The 23,147-nt window shown below is 38.9% G+C and overlaps 1 protein-coding gene across 4 annotated transcripts in view; it reads left to right on the top strand.

Annotated features, from left to right (window-relative positions):
• The window catches only part of LOC116322872 (von Willebrand factor A domain-containing protein 5A-like), a 47,505-nt gene extending 27,108 nt beyond the window's left edge, over positions 1–20,397 (top strand). For 3 of the 4 annotated variants that reach the window (XM_039622850.1, XM_039622848.1, XM_039622849.1), the window contains exons 22-25: positions 2,398–2,436; positions 3,569–3,714; positions 18,216–18,339; positions 18,445–20,397. In XM_039622850.1, the coding sequence (XP_039478784.1) occupies positions 2,398–2,436; positions 3,569–3,714; positions 18,216–18,339; positions 18,445–18,524 (389 nt within the window). In that variant the 3' untranslated portion in view covers positions 18,525–20,397. The remainder of the gene's footprint in view (positions 1–2,397; positions 2,437–3,568; positions 3,715–18,215; positions 18,340–18,444) is intronic. The other variant, XM_039622851.1, reaches the window with a different exon arrangement.
• The last annotated feature ends 2,750 nt before the right edge of the window (positions 20,398–23,147 follow it).

Genomic DNA, 23,147 nt, shown 5'->3' with positions numbered 1-23,147 from the left:
AACAGAATTGCAGACTGCACAGATGGTACCTTCCCAAAGGAAAAAGTACTATAGCTTACTAGGGTATATTAGACTTAACAGTTACTATATACAGTAATGGACTTCTATACATTTTACATCAGATTAAAACTTTGGGTGTAAGATTCAGTTAATTATTTATTAAAAGCTAGACATTTTAAATGAGAATAAGAAAGAAAAGTATGTCTTTGTGCCCCTTTTCCCTGTTCATGCCCTATCGCCCCCTGGCTAAACTTTGCTAGATCCGCCCCTGCACAGTTACCAGCCGTCAGCTACGTAGAAAAGGATCCTGGTGTAGAAAGTAATATTAAATAAATTCTAACAACAGCTTATCAAGCTTAAACGTGCTGCTGTTGTTCAGCCGCTGGGTTCCTCTTTCTGGTGCAAAGTGGGCCAAAAACAAAGAAGAGAGACGGACTCGCGACAGAAAAGCCGATCAGCTGATCATTGATCAGTTTCACGATAGAAGTAGCAGCAGGAGAGGGAGAGGCAGTCGCTCCATATATCGGTTGTTAAGCTTAACATGGGAACGCTTTACAAACATTCAGAGATGAACTTACACACTTGCTTTACTTCTCTCTGGGATAACTTCCTCGGAGATGAAATGCTGGATTGGTAGCGAGGCTACAAATACACACAGCCGCTCTATCACGTGAGCACACTGCTCCGACGTGCTACGGTTATGAGCCGAGTTACGCCGTGTCGCAAGTTTTGTGAGGTGTTTTTGGGTTTTTTTATACTTAATGTATCGGATTACATTTTTAATTTCTCACCGATATCCGATCCAGTAATTTACGTCAGTATCGGACCGATACCGATACGCAATATCGGATCGGTCCATCTCTACTTTTAACAGGAAAAAACTCCGGCAGAACCAGGCTCAGGGAGGGGCGGCCGTCTGCAGCGACCAGTTGGGGTGAGAGAAGGAAGACAGGATAAAAGACATGCTGTGGAAGAGAGACAGACATTAATAACAAGTATGATTCAATGCAGAGAGGTCTATTAACACATGTTGAGTGAGAAAGGTGACTGAAAAGGAAATGTTCAATGCACCACGGTAGCATACACCTGTTGCAGCATAACTAAAGGAGGATTCAGGGTCACCTGGTCCAGTCCTAACTATATGCTTTAGCAAAAAGAGGAGTTTAAAAACTAATCTTAAAAGTAGAGATAGTGTCTGTTTCCCAAATCCAAATTGGAAGCTGGTTCCACAGAAGAGGGGCCTGAAAACCGAAGGCTCTCCCTCCCATTCTACTTTTAAATACTCTAGGAACAACAAGTAGGCCTGCAGTGCTATGGTATTATAAGTTTATTAAGATAAGATGGGGTCTGATTGTTTAGACCTTGTATGTGAGGAGCAGGATTTTGAATTGAATTCTGGATATTTATAATTTTAGAGATATTGCGTAAATGGAAGAAAGCAGTCCTACATGTGCATTGAAGGATGTATCCTGGTCAAAAATGACTCCAACGTTCCTCACAGTGTTACTGGGGGCCAAGCTAATGCCATCCAGAGTAAGAAGCTGCTTAGATACCACATTTCTAAGATTTTCAGGGCCGAGTAAAATAACCTCAGAAAATTAGAGGCCATCCAGGTCTTTGTCTTTAAGACATTCCTGCAGTTTAAACTAATTGGTGTTTGTTATCTGGCTTCATGGATCGAGATGAGTTGGGTGTCGTCTGCATAGCAGTGAAAATGTACACTATGCCTTCTGATAGTACTGCCTAAGTTACGCATGTATAAAGTAAACAGAATTGGTCCTAGCACTGAACCCTGTGGAATAATTAACCTTAGTGTGTGAAGAGGACTCTCCATTTATATGAACAAATTAGAGTCTATTAGATAGATATGATACAAAGCACTGCAGTGCAGTACCTGCAATAACTACAGCCCACATTGCAAAATTGGTACATCTTGGATCTATGGGCTCAAACTGTGGTCATAAATATTTTGTACTTGTAAATCAGGATTTGTATGTGTAAAAAAGATTTGTGTGTGGACATAGCTAAAAAATACGTGTGAAACTGCACTCAGGTTTCAACTTACAAGTACAGATTTTGACCCTATTTTTTTCTTTTCAGCTGATTGGTCAATGTCATGTCATTCACAAATTAAACTATCGAATCAGAGAACAGACGGGTTTGGCTGTCGGAAAAGCAGACAAACAAACAACACCAACAAAAAAACAAAACAACCCCCTCTCTATATTACAAACAATAGTTTGAACTATTTGTGTTGTATATCAGTCTATGAATGTTAAAATTGGAGAACAGGATGCATAGATTTTAAACACTGTACTCTTTGTGTTAGTAAGAAATTAAATGTCTGGACATTTTTCATTTGTTTGAGTTTTTTCCTTTTTGTTTACATAACAATAGTGCCAGCGTGCTACGCTTATACTCCACAGCCTTGCATGAGTAAGTAAAAACTGAATGACAGTACATCACACACATACACATGTACTATTTAATCCTGCACAGTTGATGTGGAGCACCCACAATTTGATTGTACATATACAATGAAAGGTGTAGTTTAGTCTATAGGTCTGTGGATTTCTGAAAAATAGAAATAAACCAACATGTTTCTGTTTCAACTTTTTAAAATGCTTTCTGTGCAATACTGTATTTGTGTCGATTGTAAACAACTGTATTCTTAGACAGAAGGTGATTACTTTTACCATTATTTATACATTTTAAAGTTGGAACATTGTGCCATCATTGCCTGACCTGGCCCACATCTGGTTGACATACACTCTGCCATGACACCAGTCAGTCAGAAGTGCCAGCTTCTCGGCCAGACCCGTTTTCTATGAGCCTGGGCCAAATAAACCAAACCACAATCGAGCCAGATATGGCATGCCATCACGTAAACAGTGCCATCTGGCAAGGCCTGGCCCATATCTGGATGACATACCACTTGCCACATACCACAGATATTTTCCTGAGGAATGGTCTGTAATTAACCTCAGAAGCTTTTTTTGTGTTTACTAATTCAGGTGCAGAAGCAAAGAGAATGAAAAGAGAGCACATTCAGTCAAAGTAAAAAACCCCAAAATGAGAGCATGTATTTAGTATTAATTAACACGTGTTTTGTCAACTGATCGAAATTCTTATTTTCTTAATGTGTGTAAAACCACTAGTTAGAATTTACTGGGTTAGAATAAAATAGTACATGCTTATTTTTTTTTCTGTTTTTCTCATCTTGGTAGAAATGAATGGAATTTAAAGCTAAGTGGAGGTGGCTGTACAATGTTTAGTTCAGTTGCTTAGATAATGAAATCCAGTTTTCTCCTGTTGAATAATCTATTAGTCTTATATTCCAATAAATCAAATAAAAATTGAAACACTGTTTAAGCTCCTGAATTCAATATATTGGCCACAAATTTTCACTGTTAAAAATATGACCAACCATACAGTTTTTTCTTTTTTTTCTTCAATATTTCTTAGTTTACAATGTGGTGGTTAATGCACTGATTTATCATATAGATTTCTGTCTTCTCATTTAGCACCATAATCAGGTCCAGTTGCTATTTCATCTTTGTTTTCCCAGCTGCTGCACCCGAGCAGCCACCCAGAGACCCTTTGCTGCACTTAGTCTCCCTGCAGGGGGCGTCTGGCTGCTGGCTGCTTGATCCAGCTCTGGCTACTGCACTGGGAAAGACCAACGAGGAGGTGGAAACGTCAAAGCCTGAAAAGGTGGATTTTTTTTCAGTTTGAATAATAACCAGTGTTGGGCAAGTTACTTTGAATAAGTAATTAATTATAGTTACTAGTTACTTCTTCAAAAAAGTAACTGAGTTAGTAACTGAGTTACAATATTCTAAAAGTAATTAATTACTTGAAAAGTAACTATTGCGTTACTTTAAAAAAAAAAAACATTTAACCCTCTGGGGTCCAGGTTATAATTGGCCATTTTTAACTACTTTTGATTTTCTCTCCACATTTTACCTTTAAAAACTATTTACTTTGCCTTGTTTGGTATCATCCTTTTCAGCACAACCTCACGTGTCTGAATTTACAGTTATGTTTTCATTTTGACATACTGTTTTAACACAATTGATCTATAATCAGACAAAAAACATAAAATCAGAGTAGAAAAAGTTATATTTTTTACTGTAGCAACCACAAACATGTTTAATGAATCATATTTCATAACTTTAAATGCAAATATAAAGAGTCAATTTTAAAATCCTATGCACAAGTTTTGCAAACAAATTTATTTGCATCCATTTACCTTTTACCTTGATTTTTTAAATAACCATTTCAAACTATTTACAGAACAATCAGCTGTTCTGCATTCAATAAGATATTTGTGCCACTCCAAAAAAATAATTTCTGTCCACTATAAAGGAGAACATCACAGCCTGATACCTGCAGGTCTGACAGCAGCAGGTGTATCACCTCTGTTTCTACTTGGAGACAGCAGTCACCTCATTGTTCTAACACACAACACAAAACTATCCACAACACTACACACTAACTACACAAGACAACACATTAACTACACACCCCAAACACGCCAAACGTCACAAATCTCTCACATCTCAAAACTCGCTCTCTCTCTTTTTCTGCTGTCTTTCTCTCACTCTCTCTCTTTCTCGCCATCACTCCTAAAACTTCCCCTGGTTTTTGTTTTTTTTGTTTTTTGCTCATAAACAGAGAGTGCTTGCTAGCGCTGTCCTAAGACAGTAAACGTGACGAAACTATTGAGGAAAAAACGCCGCGTATATACAGTACTATTGTTTATCATGACTCTGGTTTTACGTGGCCTATCAACACAATTTAAAAACTGGTATGTATCACCTTGTTGCTTTGTCTTTAAGCGGTCATGTGATTAACTTACCACGACTACTTTATTCTTCCTCAGTCAAACAGCAGCACTCATGCGATTGTTTTGCCTCCTTAGCTCCAGGTGTTGTGCTAGACAGTGATCGTGATTACCGTCCGCGGGAGCGCGCAGCTGCTTAAAGCTGTAGCGTCCAGATTACTTACAGCTACTTCCGTGCAACTGGTATAAGATGCGGTAAGCTGAACACAGCTTCAACCATCTGTTTGTTGAAAAATGGTAACAGACCGCATTTTCTTGTAACGCCGTTGTTATGATAGAAATAGTAGTTAGTTAGATTACTCGTTACTGAAAAAAGTAACGCCGTTTCTTGTAACGCCGTTATTCCCATCACTGATAATAACAAACAAAATAATAATGTGAGATATTGTACAGGGTGGGCCATTTATATGGATACACCATAATAACATGGGAATGGTTGGTGATATTAAAGTCCTGTTTGTGGCACATTAGTATATGTGAGGGGCAAACTCCTCAAGATGGTGGTGACCATGGTGGCCATTTAGAAGTCGGCCATCTTGGATACAACTTTTGTTTTTTCAATAGGAAGAGGGCCATGTGACACATCAAACTTATTGGTAATGTCACAAGAAAAACAATGGTGTGCTTGGTTTCAATGTAACTTTATTCTTTCATGAGTTATTTACAAGTTTCTGACCACTTATAAAATGTGTTCAATGTGCTGCCCATTGTGTTGGATTGTCAATGCAACCCTCTTCTCCCACTCTTCACACAGTGATAGCAACACCGCAGGAGAAATGCCAGCACAGGCATCCAGTATCCGTAGTTTCAGGTGCTGCACATCTCGTATCCTCACACAATAGACAATTGCCTTCAGATGACCCCAAAGATAAAAGTCTAAGGGGGTCAGATCGGGAGACCTTGGGGGCCATTCAACTGGCCCACGATGACCAATCCACTTTCCAGGAAACTTCATCTAGGAATGCTCGGACCTGGCACCCATAATGTGGCGGTGCACCATCTTGCTGGAAAAACTCAGGGAACGTGCCGGCTTCAGTGCATAAAGAGGGAAACAGATCATCATGTAGCAATTTCAAATATCCAGTGGCCTTGAGGTTTCCATTGATGAAGAATGGACCCACTATCATTGTACCCCATATACCACACCAAACCATCACTTTTGTTGTTCCAACAGTCTTGGAGGGATCCATCCAATGTGGGTTAGTGTCAGACCAATAGCGGTGGTTTTGTTTGTTAACTTCACCATTCACATAAAAGTTTGCCTCATCAGTGAACAAAATCTTCTGCGTGAACGGAGGGTCCTGTTCCAATTTTTGTTTTGCCTATGCTACAAATTCTGCGCGCTGATCTGGGTCATCCTCGTTGAGATGCTGCAGTAGCTGGAGTTTGTAAGGGTGCTGTCAGTGGCAAGACATTTTTAAACATTGAAAGAATACAGAAACAGTCAGAGTTTTGTTCAGAGAACTACGTGCGCACGGGTGAGTGATCGTGTGATACTCACTCCGAGGCTTTGTAGTCAGCTTTATTTATACATCGTAGCATTCCCTGTTTTGTCAGGCTGTAGCAGACAATCTGGGCGTGTATGGGACACAGTGTATATGTGTGTGTGTGTGTGTAGTTTCTATCTCGAGGAAAACAGAAGCCAGTTGGGTCCTGTTTCCAAGGGTGTCTGCAAGAGACTTTCACAGGAGTCAGCGAATACTGCGGGGCTCATGTGTATGTGTGTGAGAAGAAGCAAAGACAAAACATAAAGATATGTGAACACTATGTGCTTTCCAAGCCTTTCTCAACAGGAGCATGTGAGTAAACGAGCAAATGGAGCATTATAAGGAGAACTGAGTAAATGAAACATTAAAAAGGAAGATGTATCAAAAAGGAAAAACATCATAAAATCACAAAATCCCTTAACATTCCCTGCTGTTGTTCATATATATTTATGTACTTCAACTACTAGTCACTTGCAGAAGCATTTCCAACTAGAGTATCATTTTGTGAAAACGCGTACATGATCAACTTTAGTGGGTTTACACAGTTTAGTGCTTAGAAATCATCTTCTTCAACTTGTACCTTTTCTCGAGCTTGTTCAACTTGAGATAATGCAATGTAAGCTTGCACTCTTACAGTAAACATTTTGCTTATCATACTCCGAATACAAGGCAGTACACATGTGGAAAATAAGCAAAGTAACATAAGGAGCATTCCAACGAATGTTAGTCCTTTTGTGAGTAATGACTTCCATGACCCGCTAAGCAGCCATGTGAGCCAGTCCGCTGTGTTTTGCGTGTAATCTTGCTGCTGTACTCGTCTGAGCTGACGTAGCGTGTTCAGTGTGTCAGACAAGTTGGTGGAATGCACATTATCAGGTGTTTTGCATTAAGAGGCATGTGCGAACAGATGTAATAGTTTCTGTCTCTTGTGGAGTTGCACACATAACGGTACCAGGCATTGTTCATCCATGGGTGGTTGTGATCTTGTGTCATGTCGTCTGGATGTATTGTGTCATGTGTCAGTCTTGCCTCCAGGTGGTGCTGTTGTTCTTCTTGTGGAATCAGTAACAGCAGTCCCAACAGAATTGTGACACTGGCCATTAGAACGAGTAGGGTCTTCATGATGACCGAACACACCTGGTCCTGTGAGTGAGTAGACTAGGGGCGAGAAGAACAAGGGCGGATTTACCCAAACAGCCCTCTCTCCACCTCCCAGATCACTAACAGGCAGGGGTGCTGGCGTCTTAGTGTCTATGGGCTGTCACTCACTTTCTTACAGTGGCTCTGATGAATCCAGGAAGGTCGTTCAGCAATTTTGCAGGCTGTTGGTGTGGCCAGGAGGACTTGGTAGGGTCCTTCCCACCTCGGGAGCTCCGCTTTTTCCTCTGGAGCACTTTTATCAGGACCCAATCTCCTGGTTTCAACCTGAAGAGACTGGAAGAGAAACATCTGGCAGTTGATTGTTCAAAACTATTTCTTTGTTTTCTAACAGTTTTGTCATCCATTCTGCTAGTGTTGTTTCTCTTATGGATTTGTCTATCGGTTCACTTGTAATAGGTACTCTGCGGGGATATGAGAAGTGATGTTTTATACTGAAGCCCAGTGCTTCAGAGACTTTTGATATTACTTCATTTACGAAGTGTGTAGCACAATAGACAATTCAATCAAGACCTTGAGCCATAAACAGACCTCACGCACAGACATTGTTTTCATAACCAGACAATTTTAGACCTTGTTCCTTAAATCTACATAAATATCCTCTGGGTGACATAAAACACATTTTAAGTAAACAATTGCTTCTCATAAAAATTATGTATTGGGATGTTTGTGTGCAGCATTTTGCATATCAGCATAAGCATTTGCGAGCAAAGCATTCTTCATTGCATAAGCGTGTGTGTGCCATTTCTCCTCTATCAACGAGTGCACATGTGTTCATGTGTGTGTTTCACTTCATTCTGAATCGGTGTATGTAGATGTGTGTGTGTTCATCACTTTCCTGTTCTGGTGTTCCGGTAAACCACAGCCTGAAGCGTGCCCTGGGGTCCTGCCCTCCTCCTTTTCAGTCCGCTTGCCACCATTGCTGCTGTTCAAAGTTCAGTTTGTCCTGGTTCTGGCCCCAATTGGGACAGTCCTTTCTCCAGTGTCCATGCTCACCGCAGGTGAAAACTGCAACTTCTTCTGTGTTTTGTCCATTCGACCTCAGTTGCTCCTCCTGTCTCTGGCACGCCTTTTTGCTGCCGTGTTGGTCCATCCCTGTCCTGCACAGTGTTAATGCAGAATTGTTAAGGTCAGCATTCTTTTGCTCGGCCTTACTTGTCATAAGTTGTCGGCTTGGCAGGCGTCTCGTCACAGCTCTGTCAGCTGAAGCTGTCTGGGAATTTTCCCCCGTGTAGCGAAACGGGCCTTGGTTTTAACGCTCTCCGTCTCCGCTGCATAAGATCGCTTTCCTGCAGCCCTGTTGACATTTTCAGGAAATTGTTTTTGTAAGTCCAGCTGCTGCAGCATTTGGTCAGGGTCACGTCGAAGGTGGTACAGGGGAGAGCAGGAGTCCAGGTCAGCCTCGGCTTTCAGGGCCAGCAAAGCAGCCTGTATTTAAACATAAAGAGAAGAAAAAACAAAACAAAACAAAAACAAACAGAAGTGTACGAACAGGAAAATTATGTTGTGCTGGCTGTGATACAAAGAGAGGGGAGAAACACCGGGCAGGCCCTGTGTCAGCCTTCCCCTTTTTTTCTTCTTTTTCCTCTCACGATGTAATCAACTGATAACCCACCAAGTTGACAGGACAACACAGGTAGATATTTAGATATTTAAATTCTTAAGATCATGTTTAAAAGCACAAAAAGGAATTTACCTTCCGTCTCACAATTTGACTCTTAACCACTAAAATTGTTGTTTAATCACTGGTTGGTCATACCAGTCTCTTTATTTTCTTTTTGAAGTTTAATTGTTGTCCTGCAACCCAGAGGGTTTATTAGTTAGTAATAGATAAACTTCATCATTTAACAACAGGTGTATATTAATTTTTTTTTGCTGCTTTAACCTTGCTGGAAAATCTTCACGTGTTCATGAGTGTAAGCTGTTTTTTCATTGCGTTTGTCGGCAGGTTAATTTTAACTTTTTCTCAAACAAGGCATTTCTCCAACAGTTGCCCTTCACTCGCTTGTGCTAAGAAAGGCAAATGTGCTTGTAGTAGTTGTGAGATTATATCACATTATACCTGTAAACAAAATGAGCGAATCATGATACTGCTGTAGGCCACATCATACTTCTTGTTTAATCAGTATTTAGTTTCAGTTTGCATCACACCTCCCAATTGAAAGAATGTGAAAATCACCAGATCTATTAGATAGGTTTGTATTATCCTATACTGCTGATTTACTGTGAGTGAGTTACACTGTTTCATGACATTTCATAACGCTGAGTTATGAAAAGAGTACTGTGGTCAGAGAGTAGGGGCCTCCCTTTTTCCTTTGTGATAGTAAAAAGAACAGAGCACATGCCACGGGAGCGTCACCCCCACCTTTGGTGGAGGCAGAAAAACAGGGAGCCAAGGTCATAACTCAGGCTCACAAAGAGTCAGAAAAAATGTGAATGCTTAGTTTTGTGGCTATCGCGCATTGTATATAGCTTCTTTTCTTTGTTTAGTAGCTTTCTGCCTTCACCTAAGGGTGTACCCTAAGTATGTGACTCAGGTCTCCATAATCGGAGTTTATTTAAAGATAAATAAGATGATCCATTCATTGCTCGCAGATCATGCACTAGACGTATGTTGCAGTATTTAGCTTTCTTCAACACTTAAACAAAATATCACTTCTTATCCATTACCATTCTCTCGTATTAAAAAACAAACAAACAAACAAAAACCAAACTAAGTTTAACTTTTCTGCTTTGTCACTTAAAACAAAGCATCGCTCTCAACCCAGCTCTCAGCTGGCTCTGAAATTATCATCATCAAGCATGAAGTTGCATGAAGAGAGCTGTTTCAGAAGTCACAGTATTCCTCACTCAAGCAACATCAAGAAACAAACAAAAACAAGCTGCTGATGGCATGAACGCTTTACACACATGAGACAGGATGCAAAAAGCTGCTGTTAAAAACAGATCAGGGGTGTGAGGGTGAAAACTGGGTTCACAGACAGCTGCATGTTCGAGCTTTAATATGCAGCTTCTGCTCTAAAAAACAAATAAAAATAAAAATGTGTAACTTGCTCATCAGCTTGGTAGTGTCCACATATTTAATTCATTTTATTCAGCTTCTCAAACCTGTAGCTTTAGCTGTTGTATACAGGGTTTGGCTTATTAGTTGTTAGTATAGGTTTGCTCTTCATCTTAACAAAGTCTCATCTAAGATGACAGGTTTACAAGCAGGTCAGGTGTCTCTATGCACCTGATTAGTGTAGTTATTTTCCTTATTTTCTTCATCTCATATGTCATTATACTGAATTTGAGCAAACCTTAAGCTTGATGCAGACTACTTTTAACAATTATCCACCTCACATCACAACTGACTGAGGTGCCTCTTCATATTTAATATTATTTCATTATTAATGTTATTATGCAATAGTATATTACAATATTTATTTATATTTTATTTGTGTCCACCAAGGGCTGAGGATGAGCTGCAGTCTCACCCTTTCCCAAGCTGGAGACATTTTCCTTTTCACACACTTTCTTTGGCTGAACAATGACACAACCTTAATATACCTTGTGCGCTCTCTATTTCATTTAATATGTGTTTGTGTGAGTTATCTGGTTTCATGCATTCTATCCATTCTAGGCACGGTCGTCCTGCCAACTATATTTCATTATTAATACCAGTTTACCAGTTGCTATCCTTCTATTATCAATTTGAATACATTAACTAAGCTCTAATCTAATTTAACCTTTTGTTTATTCCACTTCATTCCTCTTTCCATGCTTTAAAACATTACACCTTGTTTTGCTTTTATTTATTAATACTGCCAGCACACACTGTGAGACGTTCTGGTACTAGAGTCAGAGGAGGTTATTAAGTCAGCCTTCTACCCTGAACTAAATTCAGGGCGGACTTAATTTTTCGCGTTGACGACGCAACCCTTTCTCTTTCTCACCAACAGTACTCACAGGAAAACAATAGGAGTAGTGCAGGAGCCTAGAGCTCCTATTCAATGAAGCACTTACTCCTCAACAAACATTCAGCGAACAGTTAGCGCTTTAGAGAAAATCCTATTTTTATTTGACACTCTCGCTTCTCTGGCTACCAACCTTTATTTTTGTTGCGGATTGAGCCTCTCAGGGCATGGTAATCCGTCTTACACAGGCGCAGCGTGGCTACCAACCTTTGTTTTTATGCTGCGGATTAAGCCTCTCAGGGCATGTTAATCCGTCTTACACAGGCGGCGTTGCTACCAACCTTTTGTTTTTATGCTGCGGATTAAGCCTCCCAGGGCGTGTTAATCCGCCCACGCAGGCGAGCGTGAGATATACTGGCTACCAACCCTTACTTATGTTTGTAAACAGGCCCCCACAGGGCAGGTTGTTTCGCCTTACACGGGCGAGCATATTACATAGGACACGTCTGTCCTTTTCCTTTTCGGTCCACACAGGACCCTTCTACTTTGAGCAGTGTCAAACTAAAATCGATTATTCAACGCAAAGTGTTTCTGGCTGCTTTATATTCACCTTCAATGTTGCGCTGTGTTCTTTTTTCCCGGCGTCACCGAGAACCCGCGTCGTGGACCTGTATAAGACACTGGCCAGTAGGCGAATGTACGACTCTGGCTTTTCCTCGCTTCGCTAGAAACGGTGGTTGCAGTGCAGGTAGTCACGACGCCAGGATCTGGTGGCTCGTCTGTGAATAGTTAGATGATACAATAATATCAATAAACTATCCGCTCGAAGGACCAATTAAATGTCAGTGGCAAGACATTTTTAAACATTGAAAGAATACAGAAACAGTCAGAGTTTTGTTCAGAGAACTACGTGCGCACGGGTGAGTGATCGTGTGATACTCACTCCGAGGCTTTGTAGTCAGCTTTATTTATACATCGTAGCATTCCCTGTTTTGTCAGGCTGTAGCAGACAATCTGGGCGTGTATGGGACACAGTGTATATGTGTGTGTGTGTGTGTAGTTTCTATCTCGAGGAAAACAGAAGCCAGTTGGGTCCTGTTTCCAAGGGTGTCTGCAAGAGACTTTCACAGGAGTCAGCGAATACTGCGGGGCTCATGTGTATGTGTGTGAGAAGAAGCAAAGACAAAACATAAAGATATGTGAACACTATGTGCTTTCCAAGCCTTTCTCAACAGGAGCATGCACTGTAAAAAAAATCCGTAAAAATACAGTACAATCTACTGTATAAACGTGAAGGAATTTTCCGTATTAGTCATTTACAGGTATTTTTCTGTATTTCTCAACTACTGCAATGCATTGTGGGAAAAAGGACCCAAAAAAGGAGGGAAAAGTCAGAGCAAGAGCAGCCATTAGACTTCTTTCAGGCTTCATCTGGATTTTGGACTCTGGAGTTGGAGAAACTGCCTTCAAATTTCCGTGGTAAGTATTAAAACTCATGTTTTCTTTTTTTAAAATAATTTTTTTCAAAAGACTCCGCATTTTTATTTAGAAAGAATTGTTAATTTATTTGTTAACTGGTTTCGGCTGTCTCCAGACAACTCTGGAATATTTTGCTGACTCATTTTTTAAATAATCGTTATTTAGGTTTAACATGACTTAAGCTTTTCATTTTAGTTAATGTTAAAAATAATTTTTACTGTGATACCACTAGTTTTGCCCTTCAGTGGCTGAACCAGTTTTCATAAATATTATAGTTAGCTGTCTGTGTCTCTCTGGGTATTACACAGCTGTGACTACTAACTAGCTAATTAGCGAAAGTCAGCGATGTAGCTAACTGGGAAAAGTGGGAACTTCATGGTATGTATGGAGAGGAAGAAATTATTTTAGGACTCTAATAAGTGCTATATCAATACCTGTGTTTTACAGTTGGCTCTACTGTACACTTTAAAGGGTTTCAGGCAAAGTTACACTAACCCCAGACCTTCCTGGCTGACGCTAGCAAATGCTAATGTTAGCCTCTGATTTGGGCTGCTAAAGTAAAGACTTTTAGCTAGCTGACCAGCATAGATTATTTCGGTGGTTAACAGACTGTAGTGGTAATATTATTGAAAGTATAGTTTCACCTCATTACATTTACAATTATGTCTATTTTGTAGCACATGGAAATGTTTAGTTAATATTTGCAGACAGACACATTTTCCTGTAACTGTGTTTTACTCCAACATTTGTTGAAAATAATTTATGAAATGCTGAGCAGCATTTCTAGTATGTGGAATATTTTTGTCACCCCACTGTGCTAATGTGATTAAATACTAATAATTATTACTAAAAAATTCAATAATTAATCAATAATAACTATATCTTGATTGAATTATATTGTAAGCGCAGTGCTGGTGTGCAGGAGCTTTATATGCCTTGTGGGGATGCTGACATATTATAAACTGTTATGTCTATATCAAGCTTTTAGCCAAATATAAGCAGAGATATTTGTGTCTTTCTTAAAAATTCAGATCCTTAGAGATTATTTGAGAAATGGATCAACAGCTATTACTACTTGAAGTACTCTAAATCCTGCAGTGGAAAAATATCCCTTATTTCACCTTTGATCACACACTTTGGTTTTCTAGTGCAGAGCAATGGCCAAGCAAAGGAAAGACTTCCCGAGTGAAAAAAAAAGAAGATGAAGATACAAGCTGGTGATGATCCAGAGCAGCTGGTCTCAGGAAATGAAGAAAACCCTGATCACCTTTTCCACAGAAACAAGGTGAGTTTAATGTTGTGGTTGATTTAGTTTTTCAAGGTATGTATGTTACTTCAATTATAAACTGCTTTTGTTGCAACAGAATGTCGTTATGTGTATGCAACTCTACGTGAATTATAATCCTTTGTAGGGCTGTGTGATATGACCAAAATCTCGCATCCCAATATAAGACATATCTCTCCTGATAACGATATATATCACAAAATAGTGCATTTTCTGTAAATTCTGTGAACTCGACTTACGTGAAGTGTTTTCAGTTGGGCGTCGTGTACCTGGAGTCGAGTGTTTTGACCAATGCATGAAACTATACATTTTTAGACATGAGTTTAAACGGCCGCCATTTTCTTTCTGAGTATTTGTTACACGGCGTGCTGCGAGGAAAAGCCTGTTCTAACGTTTGAGTCTAAGGATTATTTTGAGCACTTGACGGCTCTTTTTTGCTTTTCATTCGTAAACTCTCTCGAAACTCTTTCATGTGATTCTTGTGTAGGTGGTTAAAGAGGTTTGTTGTGTTTGAGTGGTGGTGGGGACCAGTTTGTATCAGACTTTTCATAACCATGTCCATGCTACAGAGGTAGCCCCTCGTTTAACAATAAGGTCCTCGATTTGTTTTGACTGGTCCATCTGCTTGGAGCTAGCTGGTTCTGCCTCATCCTTGCTGGCCATGCTGGTATTCTCTGTGCCTTCATCTGCGTGGTAACTGTAAGCGCCATTTATAGTTACTTGATGTTTTTATTTGAGGTCATTTGTTTGATGCATATTCTGAAATTTTATGTTTGAGAATAATGTATATCATTTCAGTTCATTTTGAAAAGTCTCAACAGAAACTTGAGCTTTATTGTGAAAGGGTTATGTGGAAGTCCGTCCAGAGTGTGGTTATTGTAAGTATAAGAGAAGAAGAGAACTTTAAGAAATAATATAGCCACTACAGTGACCATCAAAACCATGAAAAAAATATTGCCGTAAACAGTTTATTTTGCAACACCACAAAACAAATGATAGCGTATAATATGAAACGATAGACATTTTTATATCGTCATCTGATATATATCGTCATATCGCACCATCCTAATCCTTTTTTGTTTATGTTGTTTATGTTCAAGGTAAAAATTATAAAACACAAACTTTTAAAAATGTCTTGTTGTTTCTCTTTTTTTCCTCAGAATAAATTGCGACTAGTCTCAATGGCTGAGATGGAGGAGGAACACAGCAACACGTTAACCCGACTGCTGCAGTTCCTGTATGAACTGAGCAACTCTAAAAATCCAAGGAAAAGCTGAGTGTATTTTATTTAAAGCTCAGATGGACCTTGATGGACTAACATGCAGGCTGCATTCAGGACTTTGTCACACTGGTATATGAAGAGTGGTAACAAGAGAAATTGTGCACACACAACGTGTCACTTTATGCTTGCTCTTCTCCAGCCTCTGGTGTCACTTTGTAGTAATTAGTCTTACTATTGTCTTATTTGTTGTGATTTAGGGTGTGTGCGCACAAGCAGAGGTTTTTGTTTGTAACCGTAATCCTCGTTTTCAGAGCCTTGTCTAACATTTAATGGTCATGAAATATGTCAGACTTTTTCCTCTACTTAAACAGCTAAGAGCATTTGAACACAGTGGAGAAAAAGGTGTGCATTAAGGATTTTGAACTATGATGTTTAAGTGTTGTCACTGCTGAGGATCCTTATTCACTACGCTGCTGTTTACAGTTTAACTTTTCATCAGAACAAGCACTTCTAATTGTACTTTGCTCCTCACTGACAAAACAAGTCCAGTAAATGCACTTTTATCTTCAAGTTTGGGACAGTAATCTGTCTTAATTTATTTTGTGCTTTAGTTATCATATGGGGAAAGGTTCTGTGGTTATCTATCCGTCCTGTTCGCATAAACCCGAAGTTCAGGAACATCTTCTTTAGATCTGTTCAGTTTTATTCATGTGGCACAACTTAAACAGTCAAGTATGTTATATTGTAAGGTAAAGACCCCAAAGAGTTAATCTCGGACAAATGTTCACACAAATGTGAATTACATTCACTTCATTAATGAAGTAAATGCAATTCAGTAATCAAATGTGTTTGGCTATAACGGACTACATGTGTATACTGTACCATAAGTGGACAGACATAGATGTAAACCACACCTTAACCATTTGGCTGAGGCAAAACTACCACAAGGCAGTGATTCTAACTAAAAGGTACTCTGGATATTATTAAATGTGAACATATCGTTAAATATGACTTAACTATATTTTTTGTTTGTCAGGTGTCCTATTTGAAGAAAACACTTGGTAGCCACTTGAATGAATGTAAATAAACACATTTACATGAGGGCAACCTGATTTCAAGGAAATAAAAATGCTTAAATTTGAAAGCTTGTGAGTTATTTTGTTCATGTATCAGCTGTTTAGTCGTTTTATGACAAGATGGATGCTGTCGTTATATTTTAGTATAGTGTTTGAGTTAAGGAGAATAACAGAATATTTAACATTAATTGTACCAATGTTGTTGTGTATGAAGTACAAATTAATTTAAAAAGTTTTAATTTATGAATTTTTGAGCATATGGTGTACTAGGTTGTAATTGCATAGAAATGTACGTTTAAGGATATAAAGAACTATATTTAATGAGTTACAGTGAAAAGAAGTGTTTGGAAATAGTAATATAAACAGAAATTTCAATTTTTTGTAGTTAATGATACAAAAAATATACTGTGAATAAACGGAATTTTCCGTTTTATAGCTGAAGGAAATGTCCGTAAATAGTACAGAGAGTATACTGTAAATCTACAGAATTTTCCGTTTTATCATTTACAGAAAAGTCCGTCAAACTTCCGTAAAAAAACAGAAAATGTACTGGCAGAAAATTACCAGGACATTTTCCGTTTTTCTACGGAATCTTTTTTTACAGTGTGTGAGTAAACGAGCAAATGGAGCATTATAAGGAGAACTGAGTAAATGAAACATTAAAAAGGAAGATGTATCAAAAAGGAAAAACATCATAAAATCACAAAATCCCTTAACAGGTGCCATTTGTGAGTAGCTAATATCCGCCGAAGGGATGTTCGACTAATGCCACGCTCCAGTGACATGCGGCGAGTGCTACGCTGTGGGCTCTTGCTGAATGAAGCTAGGACAGCCACTGATGTTTCTTCATTAGTGAAAGTTTTCTTGCGTCCACATTTTGGCAAATCCAACACTGAACCAGTTTCTCGAAACTTAGCAAGCAGTTTGCTAACTGTAGCATGGGAGATGGGTGGTCTCGTAGGGTGTCTTGCATTGAAATCTGCTGCAATGACCCGGTTACTGCATTCACCAGATATCAACACAATTTCGATCCTCTCCTCACGTGTTAACCTCTTCGACATGTCAATGGCTGTGAACAAAGAGAAACTTGTAAATAACTCATGAAAGAATAAAGTTACGTTGAAACCAAGCACACCATTGTTTTTCTTGTGACATTACCAATAAGTTTGATGTGTCACATGGCCCTCTTCCTATTGAAAAAACAAAAGTTGTATCCAAGATGGCCGACTTCTAAATGGCCACCATGGTTACCACCCATCTTGAGGAGTTTGCCCCCTCACATATACTAATGTGCCACAAACAGGACTTTAATATCACCAACCATTCCCATTTTATTACGGTGTATCCATATAAATGGCCCACCCTGTACAACGAATTTGATTCTATGGTCTGAACAACAAAAACAGGATAAAATAAATGAAAAAGATGTCAAAATAAACGTAGGCGTGCCTCACAGCATGAAAGTAAACATCTGTATATCAGAAGATAAAACACAGTAACCACACACAGCAACAATTATTTTCTAATCATCAGTTCTTGACAAAATATTTCAGCACATTATTTTAGAGCTTCACAGTTTGGGATTACATCAGGAACAGTATCCAGTGTAATAATCTGCCAAATCAAATATGCAGAGCTACACATCTTGGTGACACCTTGTGACAAAGAAGCAGCCAAAAATATTTAATACTACTGGTTGTAGAAAGTAAAATCATGTAGGATGTTTTTATGTGTTTTATTTTATTGTCTTTGATTTGTTGAATTAGGCCAACAGTGAAGTGTGGGCCACCATTCTGGCTCTGATCTGGCTTCATGCTTTCAAGATGAATGCAAAGGACGAGTGGGAGCTTCTGGCTATGAAGGCTGCCTCATGGCTCCGTGCTCAGAATGGTAGTAACATGATAATTAAAGAATAAAATGTTTTAAAAATTGTTTCATGCTACAGTCAGCTTTTCTCCAACATTCATTATTTTAATATCTGTGTTGTGCTTTCAGCGCCGTGTGTGACAGAGTGTGTGGATGCTGGAAATGTCCTGTTGGGTTGCAGCATGAGGAAAGAAGCTCTGGGCCTCTGAGGGGTTTCTTATTGCGGCTTCACCTTCAGGGTGATCAGAAGCAGATCTGCGTACACCATACTGCCTTTGATTCAGTGCTGTTTTAAGTTACATACCCTGCTGCTGTTATGCAGTCAGAATTTCTATATATTCTTTTTCATGCTTAGTTCTTAGTGTTAAGAGGCATTTTGTATTTTGTGAATCACTCCCTGTAAACCAGTGTGGGGAACTCCAGGCCTTAAATGATTAGTTCATTACCAGGCCTCTGGAGAACTTCAAGACAAGTTGAGGATGTAATTTGGCCATTTAAATCAGCTGTGTTGGATCAAGGACACATCTAAAACCTGCAGGACACCGGGCCTTGAGGCCTGGAGTTGCCCACCCCTGCTGTAAACCAATGCCCCTTTCGAGGTCCTCCTTCTTAGTTACATTGAGGATTTTGTGCACGCTTCTCATGACAGAGAGGATAAAAGAGGCACAAAACTGTGCCCAGTCTGTGACATCAAACAAATTGGTTGTGAATCAAAACTCTTTATTCCTACTTTTCTAAGTAATCTTTAAATTTCAAGTAAACCTTTTCTGAGTAATCTGTTTCTCCCGTTGCAGTTGTGCTCACCAATCAAAACACAACGTCTATACACCACTAAACATTCAACACTTCTATAACAAAGTCCGTGAGCTGAACACATACAGGGTGCCTGAACATAACTGACGAATTATAATTTGTCACTCCAAGTTAACATGTTTGTTTTTTATTTTTAAAAAGCAAACTTTGTCAACCACCAGTGGTTTATTATTCTTTTTGTTCAGTTTGTTCTTGTCTTAATGTGTCTACTCAGACAAAAACTGTGTGCATTTCTTTTCTTTGCTCGGTCACAGAACGCTAATGCAGAAAGCAGTGCAGGGTTGGGTCAAACATCGATATCATCAGGGGCTGGAGGCATGGTTCCATGTTTCATGACAAAGAAGGATACTGTTCAAAATTATACATGATGATGTGCTCCCAATAATATTTGGAAGACCTACACACTTTTTTTAAATACTGGATTCTTTGTGTGCAAACAGTTCTTGAAAGATAAGAAATTGGTACGATTGACTGGGGCCAGTCTCTTTCTGTCATGGTCCTGGGTCTGGTGACACAGTGTTCATGTGTTTTCGAGTTTCGTTAATATTCTTTGATTTAGTGTCATTTGTGGTTTTGGTTTTCTTAATTGTTTTGTGCTCATGTTATAGTTTTTAGCCTTTAGGTTTTCATCCTTTGTGTCTTGCCTGTCTTTCACGTTTCTTGTTTAGTTCAAATTTGTTCTTGGTTTACTTATATTTTGGGATTATCAAAAAAGTTTTTTTGTAGGTTAATAAATGTTAGGTTTATATTGTTGAATTGTCATTTATGCTTAGAAATATATAACCATATATTCTTAGAGGTGTATAATCGATTGTGTAGTGATAGGATGTGTGATCCTTAGTAGTCTGCAAAGACTTTGTGTGCATTCCAGAGTGCTCTGGCATATACACAAACATCGTAAGGAGATGAGAGAGGTTGTACCTTCTCTTACTGTTTTATGGTATGGTAAACACATCTATGTCCATTTAGGTGTAAGTGCCTTTTGTTTAGATGAACTGCTGGACTTCCAGGCCCAGCAGATTTTGGGGAGTCATTCACGGGGTCACATCTTGACCCACACACACCCATACCTACACGTATACACAGACTGGTACTCTTTGTTCACATGTATGCCTATGTAAGATGCCATATGTTAATGAACTAATGCATATTCATACAACCTCAATAAAGAGCAGTGCTACGGGGGAGCTAACTGAGAGTGACTGGGGTTTGAGTGTCAGGAACAGCGCTCATCACAGTTCTCTCCCTCGTGCATGTGATTACCAAAGAGCTTTGGTGACTTGTGTCTTGTTTTTGCTGGTGTAGTAGAATTGTCTCATTTCAGCAACAGGTCTGTGCTAGACAAACCTATCAATAATTGCTTAATTTTTTGTTTTGTTTTTGTTCTTTATCTTTATAAGTAAGCCAGGAAGAACTGTAGGGCCATTTTAGATAAGGGTTTGTATCGGACCAGCATGAACTGGAGTGGGCCTGTGGGACAGAGCAGGAGAAGCAGCAGGAAACAATACAAATTGATCTTTGGTTATCGTTTGCCGAAATGGATAAATAAACCATAAAACGCAACTTTCAAATATTGGACTGCTTTTGCCTGTGTACAAAGTATCACCACAGTGCAGCAGGGGCTCATTGATTTGAAATTGTTGGATGTTTGGTTGGACAAACAGTGGAATCACCACTACACTCTTGGTCTCACCAGTAAGTCATGTCCCGATGCACCCCTTGTTCCCAGTGTTAAGCTTGTGTGTCTTTCTCCGCTTCTCCGTATTCATTGTGCTTCCTGTTTTATTTTGATAGTCCTTGTCCTGTGTTTAGTGTATTTAGTTTTGCTTCCTCCCTGTGTCATCATGTCTGATGTATCCCAGCTGTCTCCCTCTGTTCATTGTCACGTTTGCTGTGGTTTTCTTCTCGTCACGGTTCCAGGTCTAGGTTCTTACTTTTTGTTTATCTTTTGTTTGGTTCTTTAGTGTTCATTAGTGATGGCCAAATGAAGCTTTCTGAAGCATTGAAGCTCATTTTGAAAAACGTTTCATTACTCAAAGCTTTTCAACACAGTCATCTTTGGTGACATCTGCTGGTCAAAAGCAGCTTGAATCTAAAACTTCTAATGAACGGTTTCATTATGATTGCCCACTGTACAGCTGAATTGACAGCGTCTGTTTAACATCATGTGACAGTTCTGTTTGATATTGTGCTGATGTGGTCCTTTGAATATGTATTTTTTGTGGGTTGAAAAAATTATGTCTATTTTGATAATAAATCAAAGATGAATAAACCTTCCTTGTTTAAACATGGCTCCTTTTGCTTGTGACTTCTTGTTAGTTTTTTATTTATAAAAAAGCCAGGAAGAGCATCCACTTTTCCTGTACACATGTCTCTAATGATGTTTAGTATCGCTTACAGTAAGTATAGACACAGCTGCTTCATTTTACTCAGCAAAACTGAAAAACAATGATTCTGATCTAGAAAATTTGACCAACTTTGGTATTTAGATTGTGAGACACACACCTGACTGGTATATCACAGGAAGGTGATGTGTGTCTGTGTAAACACGGATGAGATCGGTCACAGGTAGGTGATTCCATCAGGTGTGTAGGGCTGAAGGTGGAAACCCAGAGAGGGACCCACCCGGGAGCACAGACCACAATAAACAAACACCAATAGCCAACAGGAGAGAGAGAAAGTGAGAAGACAAACCAGATGGTATCAGCCAGGGAAGACCATAGCGGACCATAAAAGTCTGATAGTCATATTAGCATAGAGCAACAGAGAGTGTTTTTCCTCATCAGTCAAAACAGCTTGTGAAAAAATTTCAAAGCTTTATTTTGGTTTATTTGTGTTTGCACATTTCTAGACAGAAGATCGTGATTCCAGTCTGCTCTGTTTCATTTAATTGTTGTTGATTTAATGAAACAGAGCAACAGTGAAGTGTGGGCCACCATTCTGGCTTCATTCTTTCAAGATGGATGCAAAGGACGAGTGGCAGCTTCTGGCTATGAAGGCTGCCTCATGGCTCCGTGCTCAGAATGGTAGTAGCAATGATAATAACAGATAAATGATTTAAAAAATGCTTTATGCTACAGTGTAATTTTGTGTTGGACAAGTGAAAACATTTGTTTAGACTTTTTACTTTATTCAAAATTGTAATCATAGTTAATTAGCTTAATACTGAACAAGTTGTGTGACAAAAATACATTTACATTACCTTAAATAATTAAAAACAACATGTAGAATGGGACATTTCAGAATCATATACAATACTACATACTTTTTATTGGATCATAATTATCCATTGATACGTATACTCTAGATGATGATTTGTATGACGAGTTTAATAACTCTATACTCCTGATTAGCCAGTCCACCTCTGACTGTTTTAGCCATGGGCGATGTGTGACCTGAACAAATTCAGAAGCCAAACTAAACTAATCAAATTAAGTTTGCTTACTTGCTTTTTTTATGGAAATTAATGCCATGTGTTACCTTATCCTGTGTAGGCAATGTCCTGTGTTAAGGTGTGACTATTGTGTTAAAAAAATCTCAGTTGAATGTCTGATTTACTCTATAAACTATATTTTAAAATAATTTGTACCTGTTGTTGACCACCGGTGATGCAACTTAATGAAGTATCTTTTACTGCTTTTGTTGCTTTGGTATAACTGAGGTGTGTTCTCTAATAAAGACACTGATTAATTAATGAATAAGCAGTGATTGCACTTTTTCTACATTTCAAACTGAAATGGGTCAACAGTTTCCATATTCGCAAAATACTCAACGCTATCATCAGTTCCTGTTTCCTAAATTTTTCTCTTGTTCACAAGAGGATGCAATAATGCCATATATTATAAACAAAGACTTTCACGTGGATCAATGGTGTTTTGAGGAAAGCTTACAGGTTTATGCATTTACTGTGAGCTGGTTATTGTAATGCTTTTTCTTTTATTCACAAAGTCTTTAATCTTCTCAAACTTCAGATGCATTGGTAGACCTTTCAGCTCAGTTGAGCGACTGGCCCTCAGCAT

Source organism: Oreochromis aureus, linkage group 14 (genome assembly GCF_013358895.1).
Source record: "Oreochromis aureus strain Israel breed Guangdong linkage group 14, ZZ_aureus, whole genome shotgun sequence".
In the NCBI taxonomy this organism is placed as follows: domain Eukaryota; kingdom Metazoa; phylum Chordata; class Actinopteri; order Cichliformes; family Cichlidae; genus Oreochromis; species Oreochromis aureus.
This window is presented reverse-complemented; position numbering and strand designations above follow the sequence as displayed.